This window comes from Heptranchias perlo, chromosome 21 (assembly GCF_035084215.1).
Source record: "Heptranchias perlo isolate sHepPer1 chromosome 21, sHepPer1.hap1, whole genome shotgun sequence".
Taxonomy (NCBI): Eukaryota; Metazoa; Chordata; class Chondrichthyes; order Hexanchiformes; family Hexanchidae; genus Heptranchias; species Heptranchias perlo.
In genome coordinates this window covers 33,148,827-33,165,764 of record NC_090345.1, presented here as the reverse complement: position 1 = coordinate 33,165,764, position 16,938 = coordinate 33,148,827, and the positions used below count along the sequence as shown (strand labels likewise).

Sequence of the window (16,938 nt, the reverse complement as noted above, 5' to 3'; positions counted from 1 at the left end):
GGGCCCAAGCACTGAGCCCTGTGGTACCCCACTAGTCACTGCCTGCCACCCCAAAAAGACTCATTTATTCCTACTGTTTCCTGTCTGTTAACCAATTTTCAATCCATGCCAGTATATTACCCCCAATCCCATGTGCTTTAATTTTGCACATTAATCTCTTATGTGGGACTTTAACAAAGGCCTTCTGAAAATCCAAATAAACCACATCCACTGGTTCTCCCTTTTCAATTCTACCAGTTACATCCTCAAAAAACTCCAGTAGGTTTGTCAAACATGATTTCCCTTCCATAAATCCATGTTGACTTTGTCTAATCCCATTGATACTTTTTTTAAGTGTCCTGTTATCACAACCTTTATAATAGACTCTAGCATTTTCCCTACTACTGACCGGTCTGTCGTTCCTTGTTTTCTCTCTCCCTCCTTTTTTAAATAGTGGGGTTACGTTTGCCACCCTCCAATCTGGAGGAACTGTTCCATAATCTATAGAATTTTGGAAGATGGCAACTAATGCATCCACTATTTCCATGGCTACCTCTTTTAGTACTCTGGGATGCAGATTATCAGGCCCTGTGGATATATTGGCTTTCAGTCCCATTAATTTCTCCAGCACTATTTTTTTACTAATACCAATTTCCTTTAATTCCTCCTTCTCACCAGTCCCTTGGTTCCTTAGCATTTCTGGGAAGTTACTTGTGTCCTCATCCATGAAGACAGAACCAAAGTATTTGTTTAATTGCTCTGCCATTTCCTTGTTCCCCATTATAAATTCTCCCATTTCTGACTGTAAGGACCTACATTTGTCTTCACTAATCTTTTTCTTTTTACATACCTGTAGAAGCTTTTACAGTCCACTTTTATGTTCCTTGCAAGTTTACTCTCATATTCTATTTCTTCCCCTCTTAATCAATCTCTTGGTCCTTTTTTGCTGAATTCTAAACTGCTCCCAATCCTCAGGCTTGCTATTTTTTCAGGAAACTTTATATGACTCCTCTTTGGATCTAATACTATCCTTAATTTCTTTTGTTAGCCATGGTTGGGCCGCTTTTCCTTTTGTGTTTTTACGCCAGAAAGGAATGTATAATTGTTGCAATTCATGCATTTGTTCCTTAAATGCTAGCCAATGCCTATCAACCATTATGCCTTTTAATGAAGCTTCCCAATCTATCATAGCCAACTCACTCCTCATACCTTCATAGTTTCCTTTGTTTAGATTTAGGACCCCAGTTTCGGATTGTACTACTTCACTTTCCATCTTAATGAAGAATTCTATCATGTTATGGTCACTCTTCGCTAAAGGACCCCGCACAACAAGATTATTAATTAACCCCTGGGATAGACTGTTCCCTGGTTGGCTCCTCAAAGTACTGGTCTAAAAAACCATCTCGTACACATTCCAGGAATTCATCCTCCACACTATTATTGCTAATTTAGTTTGGCCAGTCTATATGTAGATTAAAGTCATCCATGATTACTGTAGTACCCTTGTTACATGCATCTCTAATTTCCTGTTTGATCCCATCCCCTACATTACCACTATTGTTTGGAGGCCTATAGACAACTCCCACCAGTGTTTTCTGTCCCTTGGTGCTTCTTAACTCCACCCAGACTGATTCTACATCTTGATTTTCTGAGCCAAAATCTTTTCTCACTATTGCTCTGATTTCATCCTTTACTAACAATGCCACCCCACCTCCTTTTCCTTTTTGCCTGTCCTTCCTAAATATAGAATACTCTTGGATATTCAGCTCCCAGCCTTGGTCACCCTGCAGCCATGTCTCTGTAATTGCAATTATATCATATCCGTTTACATCTATTTGCGCTGTTAATTCATCTACCTTATTACGAATGCTTCGTGCATTCAGATACAGTGCCTTTAGATTTGTCTTTTTAACATTTTTAGACATCTTAACGCTTTTTTGTACTATGGCCATCACCTGCTCTGGGCAACTAGGGATAAGCAATGAGTAGTCTTGGCAGTGTTGCCCACATCCTGTGTCAAAATATAATAAAATCTCCCATTTCCTTCAGCACCCTGGGAAAAATGGCTTCAGGATTGGCCACCTTAATCTTGTCTAAGACCATTTCTATAGTTACTTATATAGAATCAGTTTTAGGAGCACCACTGGTGCTTTAGCATTATCTTCAATCTTCAAACAGATCATCAGTTTCCCAAAAGGCACTCCCCGCCCCCCCCCCCCCATTCTCCCCTCAGTTCACAGAGGCTCTGTCCCTCTAATACCACTCTCAATTCACAGAGCCACTTTTCCCTGTTCAATCTCTGTCTCCTCTCCTGATAGTTCAGAGGCCCCCACCCCATCCTCAGTTCACAGAGGCTGTCTACCTTCTTGATCATCTTCTTCCATCAGTCCTGGCTGCGGCATTCACATGACACTGTTGCTTCATTCCAAGACTGGAATCTATGCTACAGGTGGGAATTCCTGATTTATCATGCGACCAAGAACTCCCATTTACAGCATAATGTGTGTTCCCAGAATGAACCAGTAATGTCACCATTAATGGAGTGGCAGAATCTCCCTGCCACACTCCTTGAGACAGTCAATCAGCTTTTTGTAGCAGGAAGCTGATTTGACATCCCAGGTGATAAGTGGTGTATACATTTGCATACATTGGTTATGGCTGGCTACACCACTGCCAGTTCATGCATGCACAGTGCTAGTAGGTGGTCTTTTTATTTATAATATCAACAAGGTACTGACTCTTGCAGGGCTACAATTCAATGGGTCCCAGCAGCCCTGGAGTACCTCACTCAAATGGCTATTCTTTATGTGTGGGTCCTGACTGTGAATGTTAATGAACTAATGGGGGCCTGATCTTGTCATCTGCCAATGTTCACACACACTTTCCAGCACAGATCACTGGATAGAGATCAGGAGTAGGAACACTGGCTGAATTTTCTCCTTTGCCCAGAATACTGAGGCTGGAATGTAGTGCTCTAATGATGTCCCAAATAAGGTGAGCTAGCTCAGTCTGGGGGTCAAATCGGAGACCCTCTTGGTATGCATGACTTAGTATCATTCCGGGCACATTTACCCACTAAGTGATCAGAGACTTCACCTGGCCAGGAAACAGCAAATTATGCAATAAAGTACTTTATGTGGCTGTCAAGTGCTTTGGGACATCATGAGGTCACGAAAAGTGCTATATATAAATGCAAGTCTTTTCTTTCAAATCATTTTTGGTGAACTGGGAAACATGAATCCACAATCCAATACAAATATGAGTACAGATATTGGAAAAAATGTTTGCTCCAAATATGAACATTAAAATGTTCTGATTGGCCCAAGGAGACAAATAACTACAGCTTAGTGCAATCTTCCAGGTCATCTGGGTATTAGACTCGGCTAAAGATCGCAGCTCTATTCAATTCAGGGTTCATTTACTGGGACACCCACTGTTGCAGCTTTTAGAAATATTTTAGCAATTGAATTGCTGAATTACAATTTTACACTGACAATTGATACTACACAGAGCACAACACGGACGGGTGGATAATGGTAGGTGGATCGGCTACCAATACATGTTGGAACATGTTCTTTCTCTACCATTACGGCTGCTTCAAGCCTGTGATCAATCGAGACAAGAGGCTTCCCCTGGCTGCACACTAATGTCTTCCCCCTTTCTCGGATCTATCACAAACTATTAAATGAAGAGAGCGTTTGTTCAGGCGGGCTGAGAATTTGCATGTCTGAAGAGGCATCAAAGGAAAGATAATGAGCAAACAGCGGGGGCCAGTTTGAACTAATTAAAGACATCAATGAAATACTGCGGGAATCGGTAAATCTGCTAATCGTTGGCGCCACAAGGTCTGTGTGTGCCCATTGTACTCAAGACTTCTACCTGGGCAGACACCACACAACAGATCCCGGAAACTTTCTCTGATCCATGCCTTTCTCATCAGCGTTATGCAGCATTTACAATGATGGGATTTCTTTTTGAGCTGTATTTCGAATTTCACATGCCGTCTATTTCTGCCACGTTTTATGTTGATGGACTTGATACTGAGGAGTCTCTGCAGCCAGCGTACTAACAACCGAGGCCGACTTATATACTTTAAAATCAAAAATACTTATATACTTTTAAATCTGAAATAAAAACAGAAAATGCTGGAAATACTCAGCAGGTCAGGCAGCATCTGCGGAGAAAGAAACAGAGTTAACGTTTCAGGTCAATGACCTTTCGTCAGAACTATACACTTTTAAAATGATTATAGCGGGCACCGTCCCAAGTTCTTCAAAATAATGTGTTATTATGATTGGTTCGCATTCCACTGGAAGGTACACAGGTTGCCCAAGTCACACGTTAACGGAGGAGATCTCGAAATGTTGTCTCAACAGATTAAATCTGAATGAATAAACTAGTCGGGGGTAAACAGAGAAATCCCATTTGAAACAGCCCAACCAACAAAAGGTAGTTCTGATTAAGAGCTGATGGGAATCAAAGAGAGACAATAAACCTTCAGTAGTTGGGTTCATTTCATCTTGATTGGTTTCACTGTTGTAAAATAAGTTATAATGCAGCCAAAGGCTACTGGAAGCGTTTCGTTATAATTTTCTTTTTAAGTTTCTAAGAGATGCAGAGCAAGTGCAGGGAAGGTTTTCGCAGACTTATTGGGGATAAAAGCATCACCGCTCCGTACCAAGGACTCAGGAAAACATTTATGAGAACATCTGAAAATATGCACATGTTTATGAAAATTGCAAAGTTTGAGTCTATAGTCACATTGCAAGAGTGAGCATTTTGTCTTATGAAAGCCCAAAGCCACTTGCCCTTTTATATGAATAGCGTGAATAAAAAATAGATGAAAGGTTGTGAGGGCACCGCACTTGGGCCAGTTGGATACAGTATATGAGGGCACTCTACAGGCTCAGCGGGGCGGTCTCATACCTATGTGTTAAATCGATCTCATTGACTGCGTGATAGGCTGACACGTCTACGGTCAGTGTAACTGTTCATGGTGTGCGCCACCCGGCAGGTCTAATGCAAATTAGAAGTGCTTCCCCGACGAATTTAATCGATTTACAATTGCCCCATCACACCATTCCATTGAAGTATAGGACACAGACAGTGGAGCTCGTTAACGTGACGCATTACACGGTTCTGTATCTGAAATATCCAAGTTTAGATGACTGAGTTCGAAGATCAATGCATACTTGGCATTGGGCTATCAGTAAACATATCCATTGAAAACTGCTATAGGAAAAATAATCTGCATAAAATAATTCTTAAACTGTAATTAGGACCGATTACATTTCTCTCCTGGGACGAGGGCCGTTTAATGAGCAGAGAAACAGAAAGATCGATACTACAGACAGACCTGTCAACTCTCACTCGTTCATGGTGAGGTTCAGACATTCTTAGTTTAAACTGCAACATGTTTTACGACTCCATGTATTTCAATACGTTAACAATTTTTTTGTCATAAATTTCATTCCTAGCATTTCTCCTAATTTGCTTCTCAACATAGGCCCTTAATATAATAACACAATATGCACTAAAACAACAACTTGAACTTTAATGTAGAAAAACATCCCAAGGCGCTTCACAGATGCATAATCAGACAAAAATGGACAAACAGCCAAAGATGGAGATATTAGGAGGGGCCATCAACATCTTGGTCAATAGTGGGTTTTAAGGAGGGTCTTAAATAGGAGAGAAAGGTGGAGAGGCAATTAGGGAGAAAATTCCAGCGTATGGGGCCTAGACGGCTAAAGGCATGGCCACCAATGATGAGGCAAAGAGGGGGTGCACAAGAGGCCAGAGTCAGAGGAACACAGAGTTCTGTGGGGGGTGGGGGTTGAAGGGCTCTAGGGGTTCCAGAGATGGGGGGAGGGCGGAGGGGGAGAATGAAAGTATGAAGAGATTTAAATACAAGGATGAGAATTTTAAATTTGGAGGCATTGGAGGACTGGGAGCCAATGTAAGGCAGCAAGACAGCAGTGATGGGTGAGTGGAAGTTGGTGCGGCATAGGATTGAATTAGGGTTTTAGATGAGCTGAAGTTTAAGGAGGGTGGAATCTGGGGTCCAACTAAGAGAGCAGTGGAATAGTCATATTTGGAGGCTACAAAGGCGTGGATGACGATTTCAGCTGCAGATGGGCTGAGGCGGGAGCAAAGGTGAGTGTTGTAATGGAGGTGGAAGTAGGTAGCCTACGCGATGGAGGGGATATGGGGTTGGAAGCTCAGCTAAAGTTTGAATGGGGGTAGCCAAAATTGTGAACAGTTTGGTTCAACCTGAGACGGTGGCCATGGAAGGGGAATGGAATTGGTGTCAAGGGTACAGAGTTTATGGCAGGGGCCGAAGATAATGGCTTTGGTCTTCCCAATGTTTAACTCAAGGAAGCTGCGGCTCAACCAAGACTGCCAATATAGAGGGAGTGGAGGATTTGAGGGAGGTGGTGATGAGGTAGAGCTGAGTGTTTTCAACATACATGTGCAAGCTGGTCCCATGTCTTCAGATTATGTTGTCAAGGAGCAGCATGTAGATGAGGAAGAGTCTCCACAGGTAATAGCTGGTAAAGAAGCCACTGAGAAGTGGGAAGAGAACATTTAAATCTAATATTTTCAGAAGATGCTGTAAATACACAACAGGCCAGCATCTGTACAGAGAAAAACTATGTTTAGGATTCTAAGGAAAGTCCACACCCGAAATCTTAGCCCTTTTTTGGATGCTGAAGGCTGCTGTGTATTTCCAGCATTTGCAGTTTCTCTTTTTATAGGAACTACAGTAGTACTGTCCTTGTCTGAGGGTGTACTAGAGTAGATTGTCAAAGTGACTATTGTTCCTGAGTAAATTTCGTTACAGTTTCAAATTCCATGGATATTTACTCCCTATTGCGTTTATATTTTATACTTGATATGAACTAAGCAGGTAAACATGTGTCCTCAAACATTCTTCCTGTAGGCTTTTATTAACAATCATCATCTGTTCGGACATTTCAACAAACTGCAATTTTTAGGTAGGCTAAAATCGAAAAGAACTGGTTATTTAAATAGTTATTTATTTTTATTCAGATTGTAAACCTACAATATGCTATAAGAAAAATCACACTGGCATTGATCAACCCTACATGTTATAAAATATATTTCTTACTTTTCAGCATTAACAGGGCCTTATACTATCCATCTCTTGATACCAATACAATATAGTTTCCTAAATATAACATTCAAATGATAGAGAAATAGATGTTGGGAAACACAGCAACACCATAGTTGGTCAAAGCTCCTTTGACCCAATTATCTGTTCTAGTCCAATATGTTGGCATCAAAGATAAATCAATCAAAATTTCATGGAAAACCAATAGGTCATGAATGGACTGGAGCTTCAGATACATTCCCTGGAGAAATGGTAGTTGGAGACCAGTAGTGTAGATGAAGAAAATAATCATAAATGGAATGAGACGTGAAACCTTTAATGTTTATGTGCAGGGCTGTTTATTTAGTGTGGATAATTTCGCCAGCTAAGAATGTGCGTTTTATGTTATTTTCATCAAGTTGTTAAATGCTATTTTTCTAAATGTATAAGGCACAATTCAAATGAAATGTTCCATTCTTTCTGATGTTATAATGCACGTCAGTGTAATTAATGTTAGTTTTAAAAAAGAGCCGATTAACCCAATATTGAGAGAAAAGGAAATAGAGCATGTTACATTGAATAGACCAGAATTAACCGGAGAATGTGGTTTGCTTTTGTGGCGTGGCGTCTGACCAGGTTAACTATTAACTAAGACAATAGAATGTTACTTATTGTATTATTTTATCGCTTTAACTGGAAAAACAATGCTGATTAACTGTGTTGAGGAACAGTTCAGATTCGGAAGAAAGTCCATGTAAATGCTCAATAATTTTTAAAAATAGATTGAAGTTTGTAGAGCTATTTAGAGCTATTAATACCCAATATTGAGAAAAATAGAGCACGTTCATTGAACAGACTAGAATTTACCCGAGATTGTACCACTGTTCTATTTGGATGTGACTGTGTGTTGTAGTCTATCCCATTATAATGGGACTTTTTAACACGGGATTCACACTAAACCGCTGGCCGCAGTTTCGTTTCACTGACCGATTATACATCGATGTAACACGTCGGAAGCGCTTTGCAAATTGCTAAGAGCGACTCTAAAAGAAAACGAATACGTGTTTAGTGTGTATAAATATATATTCCTTTGATTACTTATCATGCCTATTTACGAAACAGCAAGGATCCCTTAGATGTATAATTTTATGTCCCATTCAGAAAGGCCAGAGAGAACGGCCGCAGACTTGGTGGAGCCAGCATTCACGGATTTGCCGGATACTCGAGCACATTAATGATTTCCTAAATTAGAGCCAATTGTTCGGCATTGTCTGTCCGTTATCTTTGCTTTGAAGTCTCTTCACACATGGAAATCGCTGCAGAGAAGGGCCACATAAATTAGGCTGGTGGCATCTCGGAGTCCAGACAGATCTGCGAGCGAAGCAAAAAAAAGTGGGAAGATGGTCAACGGTAACTTTAGTATTGACTGGCTCGCTCGAAGCAGCCGCGACGGGTGCACCGAAAGGAATCCAGGAGAAGACTCTTTGAAAGATTACATCCCCTGTGTGCTCCTATCTCCGAGCTTCTGTACACAAGAGTCCACACAGCCCAGACCCGAGATCTTCCAACAGAGTGAAACAGGGACTGGAAACTCCACATCCGAAATAAAGAGGCAGCTACTGCCTTGGATGGACAATTGTGAACCAGGACAAGTTTTGAAGGATTCAACTGGCACTGATTGTAAGTAACAAAAAAATACCACGAGTTACTAAACTTTAATAGTCTATGGTGAATTGAATTATCAATAGAATTGTTCTATTGTGCTGTACAGATTTCCACTAAAAGTATTTGCATATATTCCACCCCCTGCTCAGTGTCCAGTCGTGAGGATTGCTGGGGCTCGGAGAGTGAATCCGGCCGCTCAGATTGTTCAGCCCGGGAGGAGGAAGAGAGAAGCGTGGACTCGGAGTGTGAGTGCGACGCCCCTCGCCGAGTGCGCACCGCTTTCACCGCCCAACAGATCCACAAGCTGGAGAAGAAGTTCAAGCGGCACACCTACCTGGGGGCGTCCGAGAGGACTAAGCTGGCGGCCCTGCTCCACCTGTCCGAGACCCAGGTAAGTGGGCTCTGCAAACCCACTCCTCGAAAACCAATCCTCAAAACCCTTTCTGTCGAGCACTTTTTATGATTTTAGGGTTATCTGAGTAACAGGGTGGGATTATTGGTAAATTGGTTTACATTTTTAAAAGTACAGGATAGAAATTTGACTTTCACTTTGTGTACTGCCGATGGGAATGTCATTATAACTTTTCATATAAATATATTTTCCCTCCCCTTCCTAGGTAAAGACATGGTTTCAGAACCGCAGGATGAAGCTCAAACGCCAGTTGCAGGATCTGTGCTCGGTTTCCTTTGCTGCCCCCGCTCTGCTGACCCATCCAGTGCCGATGAGAGACCCGTTCCTGGTTCCATGCACTTTCCCTGGATATTACATGAACGATCGGGGCATTCTCCACGCCGCCAGCAGTCCCCTCCGCCTCCCTCGGCCCGCCTACCAGCTGCCATCCCACGGACACACTTCGAATGTGGATCACAGCCTTTCCCGGTACCAGCCCTACCTTTACCCGTTGATGATGAGCCCTTCTCCGGGAGGGATGTATATCTGTTCCTGATGGATGTCACACCTGAGCTGGTTCACGATGCCACAACCCAGAACTAATAGACTTTGGGAAGCGATGTTGTGCAATACCGTTAGTGAGAAAAGTTGTAAAACCGAAAAATACTGATCTATTTAATATCCTATTTAATTTTGTAATTTGATTTATTTTGGTAATAAAATTGAAATTCGTACAAACACTGCCTTTTCTGAAATCCACTGTGCTATATTTGGGTGTTACTGGTTCCATCCGTGGAACAGTTCAAAACCGTTTGACAATGGCCCTTAAATGATCTCAATTTGAGTCCCAATCCAGGATTTAAACATGATCTCTAGGGTGACCCTTCAATACAGTACTGAGAGCATGCTGCATTGTGGGAGGTGGCCTACTTTGGCTTAGAGGTTAAACCCAGGCTGTCTTGCCCCATTCCAATGGTTCAGGTGGATGTTAAAATGGCCCTTTAAACAATTTGAAGAGCTGGGAGTTCTGGTGTCCAGGTCAACATTCGTCCCTCAACTAACATCAAAAGCAGATTTGTCTCATTGCTTGATCTTGCTAATGATTTTTCTATTGAGTTATATATCCATTTTGTGTGGATAATTTTGCAGGTCAAAAGCTTATAGACACTGCGATTTTTTTATTCCCAGGCTACACATGACATGTTTACTGATGCTAACCACTTCAAACTTATGGCCTATTTGAATGACCATGGCTTACACGAAAAAATTATTGCGTTAATTTAAATGTACAAAGAAAACCACTGTTACTAAGAATTACATTCATCTGCAATAGTTGGATCAATCCCTGCTTCAAGCAGATGGTGAAGCAGTAATGGTGAAGCAGTGATACAATCTGCCCAGTACTAATTACCAGATCCTGGCCAGAGAAAGCAGTACCCATCAAATGTTTCAAACATAATTGCAAATACAAATTAATTTCAGAGGGTTACAAATAGTGTCTAGACTGATGGCGCCAGGTTCTTGCATGTTGACAAAAGTGTCATCCAAGCTTCACAAATCTTTCCTTTCCCTCAAGCTGACAAAATGTTCACGGAGAAATCTTGTCTCCCAAAAGAACTGAGTGAAATAATTTGTCAATTTCTACATTGATCCAAAATGCTAACTTGTAAAAACTAAATATAGCAACAATGCCGAACAGCTGCATAAACAATAATGACAGCCATGTTTAAATCTTGTTTGAAGTGCTAAAATTCTCTCATAGAGTAATCTGGAGAATGATGTAACACTGAAAAAAAATTCCCACTTACCCTACAATGCCTGAATTCCCAAGAGTCGGATCAATCCCCACAGAGGTCTCTCAGCCTGATGGATGTTCAGAGGGCCTATCTGAAACTGAGAATAAAAGTAAAAGCATTGAAATATATTGGCAAAATTGAAGTTTGGTGTCTACGTTTTCTAAGTGACTTAAGAGTGTGCATAGGCCTTTATTCTGTACGTAGAGAGTGCTACAGAAAGGTGTTGTTGGAGCTTGTATCAGGTTTTACAGAACACACATTCATATACTTTTGACATCCATCCAAGGAATTGGAGCCCAATTCCACCTGCAACTATAATGTTGCTAAAACAAATATAACTTCCTCAGACTGTACTGACCCACAGACATGATCAACAAGTAAGTTTGCTAACTACTTAATCGTGTTAGCAAGATTTAACTAAGGGACCAAGACCCATATTGGGACAGAAGAGAGCAGGAGAGAAAACCCAGTAAATCAAGAATTAGCAGTTAGGCGATGCTAAGCATGGGGTATTAAATCCTGCAGAGTGTAGGAGGAAAGGAAGGAAGGATGCACAAACAATGTTCCATTTTTGGGGGCTTGGGTAAGGATTGAATTTAGAGGGAGACAGTGCAATGAGTAAATAAGGGGAAACTGTTTCCACTGGCAGGAGGGTTGGTAACAAGAGGACACTGATTTTAAAAAAACAGAGCGGAGATGAGAATTTTCTTTTTACTCTGCGAGTTGTTATGGTCTGGAATCCACTGCCTGAAAGGGTGGTGGAAGCAGATTCAATAGTAACTTTCAAAAAGGAATTGGATATGTACGTGATAAGGAAAAGTTTGCAGGGCTATGGGGAAAGCAGGGGAGTGGGACTGATTAGATAGCACCTCCTTCTGTGCTGTATGATTCTATGAGTTATTTTTAGCTAACTTTTTTCCCTTTTCTGAAGGCACTGAATCATACCGGGGATCAGTTTCACAGTTGTCGGTTGCCCTTTGGTACCAAGCCCTTGTGACCTAGACAGAGTAATGGATGGTATTTTATTGTAGGTGGTGAAATACCACTGAGCCTGACAGTATCTGACGACAGTGTCTGACAAAAATTAAGTATTTAGTTTTAGCTTGATAGCAGTTCCTTTAATTCAGTCACAATATGCAAGGAGTTTAAAAACCAGCGATATCTATCACATCCACAGATTCAAATGCCATGACTGCTGCATTGCTAGAAATTTTAACTCAAGTTGGCTTCCCAGCAGAGATTTTGTCCCACATGCAGCTTGGTTTTATGTCTCAGCCAGTTACTTAAATATGGTGGCAGTACCAAATATAACAACTCTGCTCCATCCCATACCATCCTCAGATAAACAGGCTGGTATAGAGGTTTAATGGCACACAGATTCATGTGTTGGGTAGAACCCCAACGACCAGGATCAAACATTGCTGTCAACTACTTACTTTAAGGTAATTGCCCCAAGAATCTACACAGAGTTCTCACCATTGGAATTGCCCTATAAATGCTGAATATGCAGTCTATTAACACAAGTCAGTGAGGCATAGTCAGCGAGTATCACTGACAAGGAAAGAAGTGTAAATTATGTATTTAAATTGACCTAACTAGGTTGGCAATATTTACATAGGAGAATCTAAAATGTGCATAGGACTGCCAGAATAGTTGGTACAGGCACAGTGCTAATCACTGGGAGTATCAGGTACGCCAGAGTGTTGCACTGAAGTGCCAGCCTGAATTACATGCTCAAGTCCCTAAAATGTGGCCTGAACCCACAAGCTTCTGATTCAGATACTATCACTGAGCCAAGGCTGACATTTCCATAGTTTTGCCCACCCCAGAGACGTGAGCACAAAATCTAGGCTGACACTTCAGTGCATTACTGGAAGCACTGCACTGTTGGAGGTGCCATCTTTCGGGTGAAACGTTAAACCAAGGCCCTGTCTGCCCTTTCATGTGGATGTAAAAGATCCCATGGCACTATTTTGAAGAAGAGTAGGTGAGCTCTCTCCATTGTCCTGGCCAATACTTATCCCTCAACCAACATCACTAAAAAAAGATTATCTGGTCATTATCATATTGCTGTTTATGGGACCTTGCTGTGCGCAAATTGGCTACCGCATTTCCTACATTATAACACTGACTACGCTTCAAAAGTACTTCACTGGCTGTAAAGGATGTCCTGAAAGGCGCTATATAAATGCAAGTCTTTGGAAGACTAATCAGATCTTCATCACTCTTTGCATAGTCTGAACTTGCCTTTTACTGGTTTCTACCTACATCCCCCTGTCCTACAGTCAGGATTTAACTTGAAATACTACTCTGGATCTTTCTATTCCACTTAGGATATTCAGCTGCTTAAATAATAGTTATGTTTTAATTCAAATTCAAGGACACCTAAGGTTTATGCTACTAAATCTGGCTCACCTATTCTGACAGCAGACTCAGACCCATGAAAAATTATCATTAGAATACAGGAGTCAGATTTTGCAGCAAAAATACAGTGATCTGAGGATAGTGGGATGTGGAGATGATTTGCGAGATTAGCCACGGAAAGGTAAGGTATGCAGGAAAGGTGCCAGGAGTAGTGACTAAAGCAGTTTGGGTGTCTACTGGAGTACAATCTTGACATGTGCTACAGTGAAGGATGCCCAGACTGAGGCAGAGGGAAGCTGTGAGGCTGGCTAGTACGGAGAACAGCCTCATGAACAGGCAGTATCGCCTTCCCTGTAGTATAATAGCAGAACTGTAGGCAATAATTTCAGAATTCTATGCACTCCTTTAAAATGGAGCTTAAGCACCCCCTCCCCTGTGCTCATTGATGGGTAGGAGGGGGGTGGGAGGCATGTATCTCCCCAAAATTTTGAATTTATTCATCATAACAGTGTTTTTCAGTCTTAGAAAATTGTGGGAACAAGTGACGCTTGGGATTATCCATGTTCAACAGACAAATGAGACCATCAGTTCCCCAAAAGCTGCCGGTAACAGTCACTCTCCCTCTAACCCATCCCCCACTTCACAGAAGCATTCTTCCTTCTCTAGCCCCCTCAAGTTCACAAAGGCACTCTTCAGCCCCCCTGTTTCCTCCTTCATAATCTTCTCACTACCAATTAAGGCTCCCTATCTAACAATTCACTCTGGAAGTGGACTCTGTGCTGTAGGTTGTTTCTATTAACACAAGTCAGTGATACCTTATACAAAGAAAGGATAATACCTCTCATTTTATATTTAATTGTCCTAGTAATACATCCTAGCATCTTATTCGTTTTCGCAATAGCCTTGTGGCACTGGTCATAGATCTTCATGCACTATAACCCCCAGATAATTCTCTCACTTAGCAGCCTTGAGCACACAACCCTATATAGTGTATACATGCTTGGAGCTGCTCCTGCCCAAGTGCATTTGTCTATATTAAAAGACGTTGCCAGACACCAGCCTATTCTACCCATTGCATCTAGATCTACTATGCAGCTGCATGGGAACCTTCAAGTCACACACCATCCCGACTTGGACATATATCATCGTTGCTGGGTCAAAATCCTGGATCTCCCTACCTAACAGCATTGTCGGAGTACCTTCACCACACGGATTGCAGCGGTTCAAAAAGGTGGCTCACCACCACCTTCTCAAGGGCAACTAGGAATGGGAAATAGCAATGCCCATATCCCTAGAATGAATGAATAAAAAAATCTGAAACAAAAACAGAAAACTTGGAAACAGCAGGACAGTCAGCATCTGTGGACAGAACAGTCAATGTTCCAGGTACTGTCCGTACATCAACTGCCTGCTCTCTGCACAGATGCTGACTGACCTATTGTTTCCACCTTTTTCTATTCCTGTTTCACCTTCCCCAGACCGCCATAAAAAGGTATCAAGGGGTTACTGGTATTTGTGGCCAGCATGAGCCACCACCTTCAAGAGAGGAAGAAAACGGAAGGGGGAGGGGGATCAGTGTGTTCACTGTGTAAAATTGGGGCTTGTATTAAACAGAGTGAGGATTGTTCATTGGAGCTAGTAGTAAATGAAATCGAATATGCAGGTGTGTGAGAGGCGGCACTTGATATTACAAAAACAGCATTGAACATTAAAGCTTCCTGTTACTGCTGACAATAGACAAAACCCATCTGTTCACCTCGCAATAGCCAGGACGGTGATTACAATTTCAAAAGTTTACTTTCATCTTTTTATGTGTCACACAGAGTTTGGCGCCTACCGTCCAATCGACAGCCTTTTAAATTGTTCGACAGTCCTTTCAGTTTTGCTCATATATGATAGCAGATCAAAGGGATTGAAACGCTTCACCAGAGCAAACAGCCGGGCTCATAAACATCTGTTATTACGGTGGGAGCCAGTGTGTGAAACTGCTGCTCACAGACTGGGACCAAGAAGCGCGGAACAATCTTCGGAGTTCTCCGGGCAAGCGGGTCTCAGTGGTGCAGGCGGAGGGATATCTGTGTGAGTCGGGATGATGAGAGACGAGTTGAGCATCACGTGACCACCTCTTCTTGCTTCTTTCCCAGGCGAATCCATCGCAAATTTAATCTAAAGATCTATTGTCCGCGTCCCCGAAATAAAACGATTAGTGCATTCCCCTCACAGAATTTCCACCCGAAATTATCTCCGTACTCGTTACTCGTGCACATATTATCATCACCGATGATTTTAAATACTTTGATGTAATTGGACACTACACAGTGCTTATAAAATAATATCAAAGGTTCAATGCAAGAACAGTGATCATTTGATTACAGATTTACATTTGGAAGACAACCTTGCTAATAAAGACGAACGGTGTATGTTAATACTGCAACTGAATAAAATTTATTATTTTATATACAACAAAAATCTGTGATGCATTTTGGTAGGAAGAATGAGGAGAGGCAATGTAAACTAAATGGTAGAATTTTAAAGGGGGTACAGGAACAGAGAGAGTTGGGGGTGTGTGTGGTAGGACAAGTTGAGAAAGCTATTAAAAAGCATATGAGATCCTTGGCTTTATAAGCAGAGGCATAGAGTACAAAAGCAAGGAAGTTGTGCTAAACCTCTTTAATCACTGATTAGGCTGGATCATTGTGTCCATTTCTGGGCACCAACACTTTAGGAAGGATGTCAAGGCCTTAGAGAGGGTGCAGAGGAGGTTTACTGGAATGGTACCAGGGATGCAGGACTTCGGTTACATGGTGAGACTGGAGAAGAGTAGAGAAGGTTAAGGGGAGATTTAATAGAGATGTTCAAAATCATGAAGGGTTTTGAAGAATCATGAAGAAACTGTTTTCAGTGGCAGAAGGGTCTATAACCAGAGGTCGAGATGTAAGGAATTGGCAAAAGAGCCAGAGGCGAGATGAGATTTTTTTAATGCAGTGAGTTGTTATGATCTGGAATGAACTGTCTCAATGGGTTGTGGAAACAGATTCAATAATAACTTTTAAAAGGGAATTGGATAAATACTTGAAAGGGGAGAATTTGCAGAGCGCTGGGGAAAAGGCAGGGGATTGGAACTAATTGGATAGCTCTTTCAAAGAGCCGGCACAGGCACGATGGGCCGAATGGCCTCATTCTGTGCTGTATGATTCTATATCCAGTACAAGGGAAACGAGGCACATCTTGACAAAGCCATTGTTGATCATACACCGTTGCTAGCGTGTCCGATGTTACTAAATTCCGAATGTTTTTGTTTGTTTAGAGTGCTGGACTAGCATATTTTCCATCCTCCCTTCCCCTTCCGCTTCTGTAAACTGGCTGTTGGAATTGGCTGGTATTTGGAATAACGTGATGCGAGATTGCCTTTAACACATTTACAGCTCGCTCCAGGAGCGCGGCGCCAGCAGTCTAGCGGCCAATGTTAGTGCAGAATAGTGTTATTTACACAGGAAAAAAACATAGCTCGGAATGGAGTTGCTAATCTACTTCAGTAACGCTAATCCCAAACGCAAATCATTTAAAGGTGTGAAACCCAAGGCAATAACCACAAACCAACGGTACTGTTTTTACTGAGGCAGAACCAG

General features: G+C 41.8%; 1 protein-coding gene and 1 long non-coding RNA gene across 2 annotated transcripts; one reads left to right on the top strand and one right to left on the bottom strand.

Annotated features, from left to right (window-relative positions):
* Window positions 1–7,074: 7,074 nt before the first annotated feature.
* On the bottom strand, window positions 7,075–15,260 carry LOC137340322 (uncharacterized). Its single transcript, XR_010966777.1, has 3 exons — window positions 15,147–15,260; window positions 10,958–11,042; window positions 7,075–8,464 (listed from the first exon to the last, which is right to left on the bottom strand). It is a non-coding gene; the product is annotated as an uncharacterized lncRNA (long non-coding RNA).
* On the top strand, window positions 8,313–9,827 carry LOC137340320 (homeobox protein vent1-like). The gene is made up of 3 exons (XM_068002746.1): window positions 8,313–8,773; window positions 8,908–9,149; window positions 9,376–9,827. Exons 1-3 carry the CDS (start codon window positions 8,494–8,496, stop codon window positions 9,703–9,705), a joined length of 852 nt encoding a protein of 283 aa, XP_067858847.1. The 5' UTR covers window positions 8,313–8,493; the 3' UTR covers window positions 9,706–9,827.
* Window positions 15,261–16,938: the final 1,678 nt, after the last annotated feature.

Coding starts and splice junctions, on each gene's coding strand:
- LOC137340320 (XM_068002746.1), top strand. CDS start 8,494: ATGGTCAACGGTAACTTTAGTATTGACTGGCTCGCTCGAAGCAGCCGC. Junction 8,774..8,907: donor GGATTCAACTGGCACTGATT/GTAAGTAACAAA, acceptor CCCCCTGCTCAG/TGTCCAGTCGTGAGGATTGC. Junction 9,150..9,375: donor TCCACCTGTCCGAGACCCAG/GTAAGTGGGCTC, acceptor TCCCCTTCCTAG/GTAAAGACATGGTTTCAGAA.